Source organism: Passer domesticus, chromosome W (assembly GCF_036417665.1).
Source record: "Passer domesticus isolate bPasDom1 chromosome W, bPasDom1.hap1, whole genome shotgun sequence".
Classification (NCBI taxonomy): domain Eukaryota; kingdom Metazoa; phylum Chordata; class Aves; order Passeriformes; family Passeridae; genus Passer; species Passer domesticus.
The window spans coordinates 46915257-46932256 of record NC_087511.1 but is presented as its reverse complement, the minus strand read 5'-3'; the positions used below and the strand labels follow the sequence as shown (position 1 = coordinate 46932256).

The 17000-nt window shown below is 45.1% G+C and overlaps 1 protein-coding gene across 5 annotated transcripts in view; it reads right to left on the bottom strand.

Annotated features, from left to right (window-relative positions):
• Positions 1–16304, bottom strand: part of LOC135289020 (alpha-protein kinase 2-like) — a 42650-nt gene extending 26346 nt beyond the window's left edge. For 3 of the 5 annotated variants that reach the window (XR_010351809.1, XM_064402406.1, XM_064402407.1), the window contains exons 1-3: positions 14773–16304; positions 6464–8153; positions 245–3077 (exon numbers count right to left, since the gene is read on the bottom strand). Coding sequence is in view for 4 of the 5 variants with exons in the window: in XM_064402406.1 (XP_064258476.1) it covers positions 245–3077; positions 6464–7834 (4204 nt within the window). In the remaining variant the exon portion in view is untranslated. The remainder of the gene's footprint in view (positions 1–244; positions 3078–6463; positions 8154–14772) is intronic. The other 2 variants (XM_064402404.1, XM_064402405.1) reach the window with 2 other exon arrangements.
• Positions 16305–17000: the final 696 nt, after the last annotated feature.

Below are 17000 nucleotides of genomic sequence, written 5' to 3'. Positions count from 1 at the left end.
AATGGGTTACAAAGCTCATGAACTGAATATACTTGCCAGCTGGGAAAAGAGTTCATCCCTGTGGCATGGGCATAGCACTTATTATTGAGTGCACAAATCTGGAAATAAAGCTCCATGAGGGCAGGACACCTTTAGCTGACTGAGTCAGTCTGAAAGAGGCTTGCAGTGCCTTTCAATAATCTTAATTTTGTACTGTAGCCACAATGATGGGAAAGAACAGAAAAGAAAATGCATTTTCTCTTACCTTTGCTATCCTTTTTCAAAATGAGTTTCCTTTGCTCTTTTCTATCCTCTTTATGAATCACGCCTCCCTCGCTCTTCCCAGACTTTTTAACACAGCTGGAATCCTTGCTGACACTTCCTCTCTCCTCCAGCCTGGGTTTTTTGGACAGAGTTGCTGATGGTAATTTCTTCTTAGCTCCAGCAGCTACATGCCCGCTCTTTGTTGTGTCCTCTTTACATTTGATGGGCTCAGGCCCTGCAGCAGCCACTGGTATCTGGCAGGATTTTGACCCTTCCTGATTTCTTTGACTTTCTGTGTTGACTGGGAATGGATCAAGTGTGGTCCACGCCAAAGAGAATGATGAAGTTCTTCTGTGGGGTGGTTGCTCTTGAAAACACTGGTTGTTCCCTGAATCAACTGGTGGCAAATTAACTAAACCACTTACTACACTCTCTGCTGTCCTGACTTCCTCCTTTTTATCACACTCAGTGGACTTAATTGAATTCTCAGCCTCAGCTGTCTTGCTGGAAGGGATCAAGTCAGGACAAGACTGCTCTGTGCTAATATTCATAATCTGTTTCAGAGCCTGGGAGCCAGTCAAAGTGTGCAAAGGAGCCTTTGCTTCAGCTTCATCTGGGTTGTATTCAATAGCTCTTGGAATCTCATGTTCATTTTCACACAAGGCTGCTTCTCCTTTGGTTTCTCCAGGGACCCTCTGGAACAGACCCTTCCATGACTTGCAGGGAATTTCCAATGTAGTTAAATTCCCATTTGTTTTGACTCCCGTTTGTATGGATCCAGTTTTTCCCTCATTTCTTGTAGCAGGACACGCCACTGCAGATTCACTGGGAAGGCCCTCTGAGTGGCTTACAGATGTGGGGACGGGCAGGGTTTTGTTTCCAAGCAGTTGCTGGGAATGTAGCCAATCCTGGGAACCTCCATCCTCCCCACTTGCTGTGCTGTGGTGCTCACTTTGAGCCTCCCTGGGCAGTGGAGCACTGGCTGATGTTACACTTCTAGCTGCATAGGAGGGATTTTTTGAAGAATCTATTTTTAACCCTTCATCAGACCTGAAGGTGCTGTCAACAAAAAATGAATGCTGTTCTGTATTACAAAGGGAAGCTGCAGTCTGACTCTCTGAAACCTGACTAACTCCTGAGTCACAGGAAGCTTCAGCCCTGTGTTCCTCAGGTATGCAAATCTCTCTCTGTTCTCCTCCTGGTTTACATGGTTCACAGCAGGGCACTTCTACATAAAAATCTCTTAAAAATGGCTCCCCAGAAGGGGGAGGGACTGCTCCTTCTTGTTTTGCTACTTCTGTCAGTTGGTCTGTATTTTGGGGTAGATTCTTATGTGTTATGGTTTCGTGAAGCTGAATTAAACTAGGCGACTGCATTACATCACTGTATTTCTGTGCATTAGAAACAACTTGAAAATCCTGACAGCCATTATTTTTTGAAAGATGGTAGCTGTCAGAATTACTGAAATTTGGTGCACTCAAGCCTGAGTGATTTCCTTTTTCTTGTAAATTCACTACACAACTTTTATGTATGGTGTTTACAGAAGAGTGTTCTGCATGTATAAACTGACTGGTATTTTCACTGGGAAAAATATCTTCCTCTTCAAGGAAATAAGCCAATTCTCCTCTCACTGGATAGCAGTCCATAAAATGACAGCCTTCTCCAGGTACAGACTCATTTGTCATGGCTATGTTGTATTCAGTGTGAAGTGACTGTCCAACTGTCCCATGTGACATATCTGATATGTCAGCTTTGGGACATGCTAAATTACAACTCTGAGTATTTTGTAACCTTTGAGGAGAATCTGCTTCACATGTTTGGGCAGCATTATTAACAGCAAGCTTCCCTTCCCAAGCCACAGTGGATCCATTCCTGTCCATGGCCATTGGATTTGGCTCTAAGCACTCCTGGGTACTTAGGAGGACACTGCTTGCTGAAACACAAATGGATGGTGTTTCCCTCTCATTCCCAGTGCCAGAATTTAGACAGACACCATCTGTTCCTACCACTTGTGCAAGACAAATGTTTCCTCTGGATGCACTCTCACATGCTGCAGCTCTCTGCAGGAGGATATCAGAAACATTGCAGTCAGCTTTCTCAGTTCTGGGCTTATGAGCTGGTTCTGTGATGGGCTCCTGCTCTTCTATCAAATCCATTGGCGAAGGAAGATCGGAACAGGTCTCCTGCACAGAGTTCAGTTCTGTGACTTTGATATCTGTCAGCCTCGTACCTAAACTTGGGGTGCCTCTGCTTCCAAATGGGATTCGATAGTCTGAGTCATCTTCATGAAGAAGTTTCCACAGCTTGTCATGCACTGCAGATATATCAGCATCTCCTTTGCACTCAGCTTCTCCAGATTCCAGGACTGACGTGGGATTAGCTTCAGACACAGCCTCATGGGCTGATCGGCTGCAGAGAATATCTGGGTTACTGCTGTCATGTATGTCAAGCCCAGGCCTCTGCTCTCCCTCCCCTGGCTCATCACACAGCTTTGCAGAAGAGAGAACAGCACACAAGCATTCCTGTTTATCAGGAAGAGAGTCCATATCCCATCGAGGAGAAGGGGAAATGTTATTCTTTAACTTTTTGCCATTCCTAATAATTTGTTGTCCAGAGAAGACCTGTTGGTGACAACCTTCTCTCTTTTCACAAGGAGCACAGTGAAGAGAAGAGGTCTGTGAATCTGCATTCTTTGCTAGCAGCATGTTTTCAGCAGAGAGCTGGCTGGTTCCTGCACTCTCACAAGCCCTGAAGATGCCTTCCTTTTCTGTTCTGGGCTCCACACAGAGGTTCTCACAATTCTGGGTAACGCTTTTAAGATTAGCACCTTGACTCTTCAAAGAAGGAAAATAGAGCAATTTAATTAAAAATTAGAATTACAGCTTGACACAGGCCTGAAGGCCTGCAATTTTTTAACTTTTTTTTTTAATATATTTTTGTCAATAGTCAAGTTTCTGACTTGTAACTATCAACATAATGGATTGAAATCAACCTCCTGGGTCTGAGTCTGAAAGTGTTGTCCTTAGAGAAGGATTTGTAATGAAGTTAATCAATTTTACCTCACAGTTTCTCACTGTTTTTTAAGCAGAAATAGTTTTGCAAGGTAATTCTCCTTTGCAAGTAAAGTCCCCATGTTACATTTATATCCCTCTGTTTGCACAAATGGAATGTAACAAGCAATCCCTAGAATACAGACTAAAAGTACATCACTGTCTCTGGGTATCAGCTCCCTCAAGTCCACTACATTTGGGACTGCTTTTACTTTACATTGCTCTCCAGCAATCCACCTTAATAGATCTTGCCACTTCCCTGTTTCATGCAATGCAACTCAAATTCCCCGTTCCTAAAATGACACTCTCTTTTAGATGGCACACCTGCCCTGGAGTAGCTGAAATACCTCAATATCTGTAATTATTTCAACTGCTTTAGAGAGGTGAAACAAAATACCTGAGCTGTGCTTTGCCCTGCAGACTGACAGGCACATCCTGCCTGCTATTCCTGCTCAAAAGGCAGAAAAAGAGGAAGAACTATAATATTTTAAAGAACAGAAAGTGAGTTCTCTGCCAACACCATAGAGCAACAGGCTAATCACGCACAGCTGTCAGGAGTCCATACTCCAAAGCAGTACAGATTTTCTAAGGCTTTTTTTCTTGGTATGTCTCCCAGGAAAGACTACAGCCAGCTTAAGACATAGGTAACAAAATGGGAACTGCCATTCCCAGGGTAGATCCTACTGAACGAGCAGGGCTGGTGTCACGAGCTGCAGTTACTCCACGCAGGACTCCCCTGCTTGCTCTGACACAGAGCTCCAGCCCCTCTGGCACGGCTCAGGCCTGGACTGCTCCCTTGCAACGCCGAGCTCATCTCAGCCAGATGCCCAATTACCTGGAACTTCGTGTCAGTTCTGCTTCTCTCCTTTTTGGATGACAAAATTCACAATTATCTAGAAGTGACACAAGTCTGTCTTGGGAAGGTCAAACCAAGGATCTCTCAGATTTTATGTGAACAGGCTGTTCTGATATGGAAGAAACCAGAATAATGGCTCTGTAACCCAGGAGTGACAGCAGCACCTTGTGCTAAGAGGGCTGACCCCTGACAGGGACCCAAGGGTGCTGACCACTGAACTCTGACAGAACAGGGCTCTGGCTGAACTCTGAACACTGACAGGAACAGGGTGCTGGACACTGGCAGGGACAGGGTGCTGTCTGACTGCTAACAGAACCAGATTCCCAATGACACCCAGCAAAGCCTCCTGGCTCTCTGTACCCTATGTAACATCACACAGCTGGCACCGTTTGTGTCTTGGACCTGCTATTAATGAAGCTGCTCTGAAGCACCAGGTAAATAAAGAATTTCACCTCGGGCTAGGCCATGAGGTCGTGAAAGGAGTGAGGAGCCTCCCACCAAGGAGAAGTCACTCAGCACAGCAGGTGCTGCACCAGACACACTGAAAGGTTGCTCCAGTTCGAACGCTTGGCGCCAAGGGGAAGTGTAAATCCTCGGGTCATTAGTGCTGTGATCCCCTGGCTGCTCTGTACCCCTCAGCAGACCTGACTCCCACATGCACAGGGAAAGTAGCACACCCTTCCAAAGCCGTCAGCTTTGGGTTTGCTGCGAGCCCCTCCCCTTCCTCCCGCAGCTGTCTCACTCTGGGCTCCAGCAAACGCCCCAGGGTACTTTTACAGAAACTAAAGTGTTTCTGGCTTACTATATGGGCACTGTGAGAAGCTGTCCACATTTTTCTAGTACTCCAAAAAAAGGAGCAGTATTCAGGTGGGATGCTTTTGCTTGGCTCATTTTTAAGACCACTTAATTTTGAACCTACACCTGAATTTCACTGTCATACACACATGTTTAAAAGTGGGGGGTTGGTGTGTGCCCAGCTCTCGTCCTTTTGCATACACTAATACTCATTTTTTATCCAATGACATACTGACTATGCACAACAAGAGTCTAAGTGGCTGCTCTGAAATTTATGCCAGGCACCTGACAGCTGCTCTTGGCTAAGAGGCTTCTGGGATTTAAATTATTGCACTGGACTTGGGGAAAAAAAAAAAGCAAACAAAGCCTCTAGCAAACCACGGCCATACACCCTCGCAGGAAGCTCTGAGGAGGTTAATTCAAGTGAGGGGTACTCCCCATCATACAGACATCATGTGCTCCTCAGATGGGATTGGAATTTTATGTACCATACAACCAGAGAAATTTATCAGCATTTTTCAGGAAAAATAATTCAGTGATTTCTGACTGCTGAAGACACCCCAGTGGTGAGATTAAAGTCACTCTACTGTGACACTACACCCAGAACTGGGAAATATTTTTGCCCAAATGATCAGATGAAGAAAAGTATGTGCAACTGGAAAAAAATTTTTGTGACAAATGGGTTTTTTTCCTATGCAATTAGCTTCACACCTTCAAACCAGAAAAATTGGTGACAATAAGATTATTCATTATTTAATAGTATTTATATATCTTGAGTCTTTACAATGTGAAATAAAAATGATGATTCAATTTCCCTACTTAGGAAAACTGGTAGAGCATCATACCAGTCTCTACAACTGTAGTGATTTCTCCAGCTCATTTTCTACCAACAGCATAAAATATGCAAATACTTGGAGAGTACCAGAGGGGTTTGAACTTTTAATTGGTTTGTATGTTTCAACCATAATATCCAACTCTTTCATTGTTTTATTTTTAAAAATCACAGAGCTCCATTCACCTCTGTAACATGAACTCTCTGCACTGAATTCCCTTCATTGTTACAAAACCAGAGCAAACCCCTGCTGAATGGTTTAGGTTTCCAGCACCATAAGTGGAGGACGGTTTTGTTTGTTGCACGTAGATTGAAAAAAAAGTAAATCAAAGCATTCTCTGCTCAAATACCAACAGGTAGTTGAGAAACTTTCTGGGTTGAAAGAAGCATTACTTTGCTAAGACCTGTGCAATACCCTCCATATCAGATTTCCCTATCCAGCTGTCCAGAGGCCCATTAGTGCCTCTCACCATTATCAGGCTCACTCTATAATTAGAACAGCTTAGGCTTTACTTGGGCCTTTTCTAAACCCAGATTTCCCTCCCAGCCGTAGCTGTCATTCAGAAGTACATGAATAGGATCTTTCAAAGTAATTTTGATTTTACATTATTTTGTGACAAGCAGGAATAAATCACATTGAGCTCAGCAGAGCAGCTCTTTGTGTTAAATGATAAACATGTTACTTACCCCAAATGAGATGTTCTCATCTGGCATCTGGTTTTGCTCAGACAGCCTCCAAGTCCTTTTCCTTTCCCCGTGAGTGTCTTTATCTGCCTCTTCTGTCGGACACAGACCAGCCTGCATTGGCACACTTTCTGCCTCTTCGGTAATCTGTGCTGAGCAGACCCCCTCCTGGCTGGGAGACGGAGCTCTGGATTCCCTACCTGCTGCTGCAGCCTGGAAAGACTGTCCTATAGTACTTACATATCTGCAAAGTTCTACGGGGTTTAACAGCTTCAAAAGGTTTCTCCTCAGACTTTCTGTTAAGGTACAGACAGCGTGCCGTGCATTTCCCTCTGGCACATTCCTTCTCCCCTCCTCCAGCAGCAGTGAGCTTTCCCCCAGCACGTCCCCGTCGGGGCTGGTTTCTGTCATTGTCCCCGAAGCCTGATCTGTGCAAGCAGCACCTATGCCATGGGCAGAGGAATCTACCTGGGCAGGGACAGTGTCCCTGGGCTTTGGTTCGTCCCTTGAGGAACCTGCAGCCAGACGGCCACTTCCATTAGTCTCTTCTTCACTTCTGGGATGTTCATTTCCAGTGGCTGCAGAAGCAACAGGCACTTGATTCTTCTCTTTGTCTTTCAAAATGGCACTTTTATCTCGGTGGTGTCCAACAGTGAGAGTCATCTCTGTCTGCAGAGCTGACTGGCTGTACATAGAGGGGTCTCTCCTTACGTTTACTCCTTTGATTTTTGACTGATGCTCACAGAAGCCAATGGGGGTATCCATAGGCGTAGTGTTATCTGACACTTGGAACACACAAGGCATTTCACTGAGGAAGTAAGCACACCCATCACAATCCTTACTCAGCTTTAGATCATCTTCATCATCACTTTCTAATAAAAATTCTAATTTCTTTTTCCAGATTTCATCTTCATGTACTGTAAGCACATCTGAGCATTCAAAGTACTCCAGGTCATCATCAGAAAAGTCATCACTTACACTTGTTACTTTCTCTGCATAAATCTCCAGAACAGCAGCAGACTTTTCAGAGTCATCTTTTCCAAAATCGGTGAGATTACCTAGGGAAGTGTCTGCCTGCTCACCCAGCAGGGAATTCCTGCTTAGAGGTCTGCCCAGCCCAGGCCCTTTACATGCCTGGACATCTGCCAGAGACTGAGGAGATGCAGAGTCTTGTGTGTTAAGGCAACAGTTGCCTGTGTGACAAGTGGTTACGTCTGTGGGGTGGGAAGACACCTGTCTGCTGCAGTATTCCTCTGCTCTTCCAGCAGTGACATCAACCACACCCTTAAAATGAAGCAGGTCATCACCATCCTCTAACAAATCTTTCAGGCAGGAAAAAGTTGCCTGGGATTTAACTACATTTTTAACATCCATTTTGTCTTCTGTGTTAGGCAAGTGTCTTGAGGGATTTCTCAAGTGGAGACAAAACTCCTGCTTTGCTGAGTTTCTCAAGCAGTGAATGAATGATTTTTGAAGAGTCAGAACCTGATGAAATCAACACAGTCTCACCCTGGCAGGGGGAACTCTTGCATTGTGCAAAATGTTTCCCATTTTGCTCATTCTGCCCTGAAGTCTGTCATGAGTTCATTTAGGACAACAACAAATTCTGGGCAAGTTTTGTTCTTTGTATGTGGTTCTGGGTCAAGAAAAGTCATTCTAGCTCTCAGTGAAGTGCAGATCTTGTTCTGTGCACCTGCAAGTAAAAGAAGACAAAGTTTAAAATGATTTCTGAAATGGCTATAGGTATTTTCTAAAAGGTGGTCAGTTGACACATATTTGCAAGCACTTTCAAAACAAGAAATCATTATTTAAAACCCAAGATCAGACGTTAAGGCAGTAACCCTAACCTGGCTGCCTATGCAATGACACTTACTGGCAGCACATTGCAGGTGTCCGGAGTGATCTGTGCTAGAATAAATCCTTGAGCACACCCACACATCCACGTGGCACCTCAACAGGGGCTCTAGTACACAGCCCTTCAACTTCTCTAAATGCAAACAGGAACCTGCAGACTGTACCTTTCCACATGTACACCACTGCTACAGCTACCTGCTGCTTTGGTAGTCACATTGGCAAAACAGCAGGTTATTCCTTGGACTGGCATCATAGAGACATAAATCCCAAACTCTGTTTGTAGAAATACCCAGAACGACCAGCCTGCTTAGACTTTTTAGGACAATTTGTGTTAAAAGCAATTTTCTTGTGCTCTGGTTTGATATTTGTCATTCCTGTGCTGAAAGAACAGTGAAATGAGGCAGGCTTACTTCAATTTCCTGCTCATATCAAGTTTTCCCCTCAAGTGGGTGTGCAGTAGCACAGTGGTCTGGCAATACTGAGTTCACATAAAATCCAAGTGAGATACACCAAAAGGCTTCCACTGGCTGAATCCAAAGAAATGTGGAATCATTTCTCTCTTCCGTAACAAAGCCCTTCTTTCCTTAGCATTCCCAAATCTTAGGATTTTAGATACTTTAGATGTTTTTGTACACTGCTAGGAGCACTCTGGCTCATCAGTCACCTTGGAAAAGGTGTGACATGGCAGCACTGGAAAAGTACTGTAGCAGTTTTGAGTAAATTTGACCTCTTGGAGGATGCCAGACTAATGGCTCTGAAAAAAAAAGTGACTACATTTATTCCAGAATTGGTGAAGAGCAGCAGGAAAAGCTTTCTTGCTGTGTAATCCAACGAAGCCATTTATGATATGAATAGAAAGTTGTATTTTTTTTAGTTTCAGAGTTAAAAAAAGCAAGTCAAACCGGTCAGACTTCTTTGGGTGTGCTGCCAAAGAAAAAGTTGTTAATTACCTGTTAATGGCCGGTGATTAACTATTGTTCCTCTGATGCCGGACGTTTGCCAAGAAGACACCAAGAGAAACCCTCCAGGGTAAAGAGAATGGGCAGTGACACCAGAGCCAGCATGCAAATGAGAAATGCATTGCACCCTGGGTTTTTTACAGTTTTACAGTTTTTACAAGAAAAACCCCTAAAATCACGAGCCAACAAGTGACTTAAGTGACATCTAAGGATGGGAGCATAGTCCCGTACCTGCTTGGACCTTTTTGTTTCTCACCCTAACCTAAAAGATGCTGATTAAAGAGACCCCCCCCCCCCCCCCCGGGTTTTTAAACAAACAAGCTAAGGACTCTACGACTCTCCCGTGAGGACAGAGTCCCCAGCTCTGTCTGCAGACCAGCGGACAAAGCTGCATCATCCTCCTCCTTCGTGCCACCCGTCGATTTCTCCCCACCTGAGCTGATTCTTCTTAATGAAGGCATTAAAAAGGAGAAAGATCTCCTGCCCATTTATTTCATGTGTGACAAACAGTTTGAGTCCACGTACACCAAGGAGCCCAGACAAACAGCACATGGGGCAACCAGACCAGCCTTTCTGATCACACTGCTTTCCTTTTCAACTCCAAGGAATACATTTAACAGAACAAAAACAGAGCAGTAGGGATTAATCTTTTCCTCACCCATTTTATTACAGTACCATGGAAATACCCTTCAGAGTTCAGCCTCTCCTCTTAAATATGCATTTGCCTAACGTTTCCTGTTGCATTCTTTCAATGCTTCTCTCATTTTTGCTTTTCAGAAGACCAGATGTCTCGCTCCTCTCTTTTGGAGGTTGCAAATTATTTTTAAAGCATGGTAATTTCCCCAGCTGAAAAGTGCTTTGGCAACACGTTTTTAATGTAGATTGACTAATGAAGAGCCTTTACTAAAGCCATTGTACTAGACAGTTATCATTGTCTCAGTTTGGCTGCACTCTGACATTGAGAGGAAAAGAGCTGTCAAGATTTTTCCATATGAAAATTACATTGGATTTCCATGCACTGTCAGATGCAACCACAGAAATGAAAGCAAAATAACATTCCAGGAGAAAACTGCAACAAATGATGGGTTTCCACCCAAGACAAAGAGATGCTATTTTTTTAAATCTGGAAAGAAAATAGAAAGTATGAAGATTTTTTTAAAAGTTCAATTACTGAATTTAGACAGAAACTGGAAAGAGAACGTTTAGTACTATACCCTCTCAGCTCCTCAGGAAAACTTGTGACAGAGGATGCACAGTGCAATTCACAGAGGGAAGAGGAATGGGAGACACCATGCTAATTTACCATCAGCTGTTGACTAGTAACCTGAAAATTAATTTCTCGATAAACTGGGAGTTGAACACTTGCTGGCAGAAGACATGAGAACATGCCAGGGTGTTGTGGCTGCTTGTCCCAACTCTCACTCTGAAAACCAATGATGTTACTTGCTGAATCAGGTCCTGGCTCACAACAGGAGACACCTGAAGCACAGCCACACAGGAGGAATTCGCACACCAGGTTTGAGCAGGTCATGGCAGGAAATATGCCTTGTTTGGCTCTCTAATCTTCTGTAAACAGATTTTCCATTTCGTACTGATCAGAACCATGGGGGATTTTTACAGTAGCCCTTGAGGCAAATGAAACACAAGTTCATGTTCAGCAGGGTCTGGTCCTGCCAGAGCTCTGTGCCTGGGAACTGAGATTAAGGGAGAACAAAGCTGGGAGCAGCATGAGAACAGCAACCTGACAACTGTGCTTGGGTGTGATTGAGGAGAAATATTGAACTGATGCAAACCTGAAACAGTCAGATTAACAAGGCAGCAAGAGGCAGATGGAGCTGCTTCACCAAAACCCTTTGACAGCAGGAAGTTATCAGGGTTTGTGAAAAACAATCCATGTCAAATAATATTTAACAAAAGAATGGCTGGGAAAAGAGTCAGTGGAAAAATCCCCTTTATGACCTCTCTGAAGCATTTTTCTTTCATTCAATATCTATTCATGAAGTAATCTCTGTTTTGTGTGCAGGCCCTCCTCAGCCCACACTGTTTTCAGTAGGATTCCTCCCTATCTTTCAGCAGCACTCACTCGTCCCTGACCTTGCTGGAGCTGTCCCACCCACCCAGGAACCACCTCCTGTTATCTGTGCGGCCCCAGCCCTGGGGCTCAGGGCCTGTCCCACGCGTTCCCATGGCACAGTGAGCACCTGGTCAATGCCCACCCCTCGATGGAGCCGAGCTGTGACCCCCTCAAAGCTCCCACTCAGAGCAGGTCCTGCCAAGGACATGCCTCACACCCACCCGGCCAGAGGAGTGGGAGTGGGGGAGGCTGAGTGAGCCCACACGAGGGATATCTCAGCAGAGCACCGGGGGAATGACACTGATAATGCCGCAGTGGTTCACACTGGGAAACAGCCTTTCATCAACCAACACTCTGGGCTCTCCATACCAAGCTGACAGCAGTTCTGGGATGGATACCTGAAACATGAGAGAGAGCTCCAGAAACACTGTGTGCCTCAGGGCACGTGGACCATGGCTGCAGGAACTGAACTGCTGCTGGCCACAGCAATTCGGTCAGAACCCTTTGCCTTAAGTGATCGAGGATTAACTTTCACCAAAGTCGTACACACAAAAAGGCCAGCCTTTCTCCTTTGTACATAGGTGCACCTGAGGAGGATGTGGATGTGAGCCACACACAGTCTGCTCACCTGTTCTTCGAACACTTCTCCAGCAGACAGGTCCTGTTTAGACAGCCAGTGCTTGTGTGCTTTGCTTTTTTTAGTCTGAGCTTTTTGGCCTGAGACAACTCCCCAGCTGCCAGCTGAGCTTCCTACTATGGTCTCCACCCCACAGGCTGAACTTTGGGACCTGGAGTTACTCTTTTGCAACACAGTTATCTTCTATCCATCCTATCCTATCCTATCCTATCCTATCCTATCCTATCCTATCCTATCCTATCCTATCCTATCCTATCCTATCCTATCCTATCCCATCCCATCCCATCCCATCCCATCCCATTCCATCCCATCCCATCCCATTCCATCCCATCCCATCTCACCCTACCCTACCCTACCCTACCCTACCCTACCCTACCCCACTACTTTTCTTAGATTTAGCAAAAGCTCTTTCTCCACCTGCCTGAGCATACATTATACATTCCCTTTAAGAGATGTTTACTCACAGGTAGCTAAACCACAAAGAAATATATTTGGTCAATATAATTAGACTTCATGTAAAATGAACATGAAATATTTCCAAACCAAGCCACCAATAACCAGAGAACCTGTCTTGATGATGAACAGAAATGGTCGTATATTACATAGATCCAACCAGAAAGCTTGCTGGTATGAACAGCAAGATGTAAGAAATATTTATTAAAGGAACAGAAAACAGCATAGGTAGAGCAGAAACAATAAAAATTAAAAAAAGGCAAAAAGAAATCTCTGCTAACCACAGGATCCCAAGACTGACCAACTACAGCACCATATGTATAACAAAAAACCTGTCACCTGTGAAATCTGAGTGTCCTGCTTAAATCTGCAATGCTCCAAGGTTAATGCTAATTCCCTTGCCATTCTCCTTGGAATGTCCCTCAAATATGTCTTAGCTTTCCTACAGAACTTTGCATATGTTTCGTTTAGCTCCTCTAAGAAGTCAGCAGGTATAATTGCATCCAATCCCCATTCCTACCCTGTCAACTGTTTTTTATCTGGGAACATACTTTTTTTTATTCCTCATGCAGGGCAGCTCTCAACAGAGATCTTTTGAAGTTTCACATTTTTCTTCTTCCAAAGTAAAACAAAACATAAGACTTTTCAGTTATACACTTAACACGGACATTACACACCAATATGTATTTCTTAAATGAGGTTTTATATGCCCTGTACAGAAATACATACAATATACTTATGATCTGGAACATATAACTTTATCTTTCCAGAAAGGTTGCCATGAATGTTTTGCTATGTTTAAATGCTTTTCCTGATGTTCTCTGTTTAAACTTTCTCTTTAATAGAAATCAAAGATTTCAAAAGTTGTTGGTTAAAGGCTTCATCAACACTGACATTGTGAAACTTTTAAGCTCAGTGCATTTGTAAGTACTAATGGAATCAAGTTCCACATGAAATTTCTGATCTGCTATTCCTGGTCTATACAAGCTTCCCAACTTGGAACACATAAAAACATTTTCTAAATGAGTTGTGATCATGGTTGCATTCTTAAACTGTTACCTTGTAAAAGTTACAACCTCCAAGAGAATAGAAACCAGGATTCCAGATTCATTGTAACTTTGTGAACTCTACTCAACCCCAGGGCTATAGTAAGGATTTATACAGCAGTGAGCCTACTACAGAGTGAAACATTTGATGGGGTAGAAATGAGAACCCACATGCGCACAGATTTACAATGATGCATTTTCTACTTGTTTCTCCACCTCACAGGAGTTCTGCCTGGTTCAGTTCTGTCTCAAATACAAACAATAACTATAACAACATTATTATTTTCCAAGTCCGTCGACATGCCACAACCAAATGGAACACCTCGAGCAGCATACTTGTCAAAGACTGCACAGTGTCAGAAACCAAACCACAGAAACGCTGAATTATCTAAACCAGTTATCACACTATCTATTGGATTAACAAGGTCTAGGTAAGAAAAACATCAGTGAAGTTGTGGCTGTTCAAAAAGCAAATGTCTGGAAAATATGCCCTTGCCAAAAATTCTGTGATACATTGCGGTTCTTCAGCTGCCAATATCCAAGGCTTTTTCACAACATTTTGATTAGTGCAGTACCCACTGTAAACAGCCCCACACTATAAAAACACCTCAGCCATAATTCATCAGCTAAATAGAATAATAAATGACTGGCTCTGCACATGTCAAACAAACACCTTAATATAGAGTAATTAAAATAAGCAATCACAGCACGACTCTTAACACTGATCTGTCTTAATCTATTTTTAACATCTGTCAAGCATCTGACTCTGTCAGACTGAGCAATTCATGAAGCCTGGGAATCGTCTATTACTACCAAGTGACCAGACCTTTTTCTCAAGAATGGAGGAACTTTTTATCTAATGAGTATTAGACCGTGCAATAAATATTTAGAATTCATAAATGTGTTTTTCAGGACACCCAGTATCACTTACGCAGCCTTTAGAGAAGGAAGCTTGCTTTCGTACAATTTTTGCAATTTTGTCTTAAGGAGACTTGGTGGAAATAGTAGCAGAGTGTAGTTTCAGAAACAGTGAGCAGAATTATTAATGCAACATGTTTAGAAAAACCCAAATCTACAAAAATGGCTCTTCTTTAGCAGAAGGAAATAACAAATCCCATTTCCTGGTCAATAGCAGTATAAATCACTATACCCATGTACTGCATTGATAATAAAACTAACTTGCTTTTCTTCCTTTATTAGTCTTTTATGATACACATTCTATTTGCCCACAGGAGAAAAAAAGCAGACAAATAATTTTCAAAGTCCAAACATGCCGACCCCTCACTTACCCTCAAGCTCTTTGTGGATGTTCTGGGATAGGCTGCTCCTGGGCTGGGCCTCGCTGCTGGAGACAAAGGAGGCCGAATTTGCGCGCGTTGTTTGGAGCTGCACGCCAGCCCGACGGCTTCGCCGGTGTTTTGAGCGTGACCTCAGGATAGGGAGTCTGATCACTGAACAGTTTGACTTTTAAGAGAGACGATTTCATTACATGCAGCAGATGGCCCTTCCTGGGAAAACCTCTGCCAGACAGGGAGTTGGCAGTGAGAAGAGGGCACATCCTACTTCCATAGAAGTCCATAGGAATTTCCTAATGGCCTTGAGACAGAGGAAGTGTTGGCCTTAGCTTTTCATAACAAAGCACTGGCTTGTTTTTTGAAGTACATTACTGCTCTCCTAGGCACATTGGGAATTTCTTACTTGCTGGAAGTTAAGCGCACAAAAGTTCTGCTGAGCATGAGGAAATCCACAGTGCCTAACAAGTAGGCTGAGGAAATCAAAGGTGGACAGTGGACTTTTCATAATCTCTACACAGAAATTACTTAATGATTCTCATCCCTCAAAGGCAAATAAGCAAATCCTGAAGTAAGAAAGTGTTTCCACTCTTGGTACCCAAGGAGACAAGTCTCACACAGGGCAAAGTGGAATGAATTGCACAAACTGCCCTGAGCTCAAGGGATCTGGAAGAGGCTGAAAAGCAACTTTTGTGCCAATTTTTTTCTTAAGCATTTTGAAGGATGCAGCTAAAACTGGTTACAAGATACTACTGTGCTAAATACTTCTTGCTCCCAGTGTTATCTATACAGATAGGAAACAGGTCTTCAGCAATAAATACAGCACTTCTAACCACCCTCATCCAGAAATAGCAATAAGGATATCTATGCTTTATATAAGACCCTAATAGTCAAAATAACCCCCAGGGAAATGACAGGCAGCCATGTCCAAATCAGAACAGTTTGGGTTGGAAGGGGCCTTTAAGGGTCATATAGTCCTGCACCAACATGGGCAGAAACAGCTTCTGTCAGACCAAGGTGCTCCAAGCCCCATCCAACCTGATCTTGAACACTTCTAGGGATGGGACATCTACCACCTCTCTGAGCTATGTGAATGCTTGATCACTGATTAAAAATGTTCATAAAATTACTTTCTTAGTCACTTTCAGTCCACTGTGAGCGAGTTGCAATACCAGAGAGGTGAGAATTCGCCTCAGATCATCTGTCCGTTTGCAGTGATGAGCATCACCCACGGGAACATCTCCTTGGGAGGCTCTTCCCGAGCAGCCCCTCCTCTCCCTCGCTAAGGACGCAAGGTGCCTTACTCTGCGCGCTTCCACAGTGGCAGCAGGCTGGGGAAAGTTGTGTCAAGGAGGAGAGTCCATGGTCGTGCTGGTTGCAGTTGGATAAAGCTGTTTCTCTTCAAAGCGAAACCCTGCCCGCAGCGTCCTGTGGGCTTTGTCTGGTTTCCGCCCCAGGCCCGGTTCTAAAGCCACCTTCGGCCTTCTCAGCGCCAGCTGGGGACGCTGCAGGAGGTCTCGCCCTGGCAGTCGGATACACGACACTCCCATTTCAACACGGGTACAACCACACCCGGTGTGTTCCCTCTCGGTGTCCGAAGGGGCCGACGGGCCGTCCCGTGGCGCGGTGCCCTCAGGGCTGGGCCCCCTCAGGGCTGGGTCCCTCAGGGCTGGGCCCCCTCAGGGCTGGTCGCTCAGGGCTGGTCCCTCAGGGCTGGGCCCCCTCAGGGCTGGTCCCCTCAGGGCTGGGTCCCCTCACGGCTGGGTCCCCTCAGGGCTGGTCCCCTCAGGGCTGGTCCCTCAGGGCTGGTCCCCTCAGGGCTGGGTCTCTCAGGGTTGGGTCCCCTCAGGGCTGGGTCCCTCAGGGCTGGTCCCTCAGGGCTGGTCCCCTCAGGGCTGGGTCCCTCAGGGGTGGGTCTCTCAGGGCTGGTCCCTCAGGGCTGGGCCCCTCACGGCTCGGTCCCTCAGGGCTGGGCCCCTCAGGGCTGGGTCCCCTCAGGGCTGGGTCCCTCAGGGCTGGTCCCTCAGGGCTGGTCCCCTCAGGGCTGGGTCCCTCAGGGGTGGGTCTCTCAGGGCTGGTCCCTCAGGGCTGGGCCCCTCACGGCTCGGTCCCTCAGGGCTGGGCCCCTCAGGGCTGGGTCCCCTCAGGGCTGGGCCCCCTCAGGGCTGGGTCCCTCAGGGCCGGGCCCCCTCAGGGCCGGGTCCCTCAGGGCTGGGCCCCTCAGG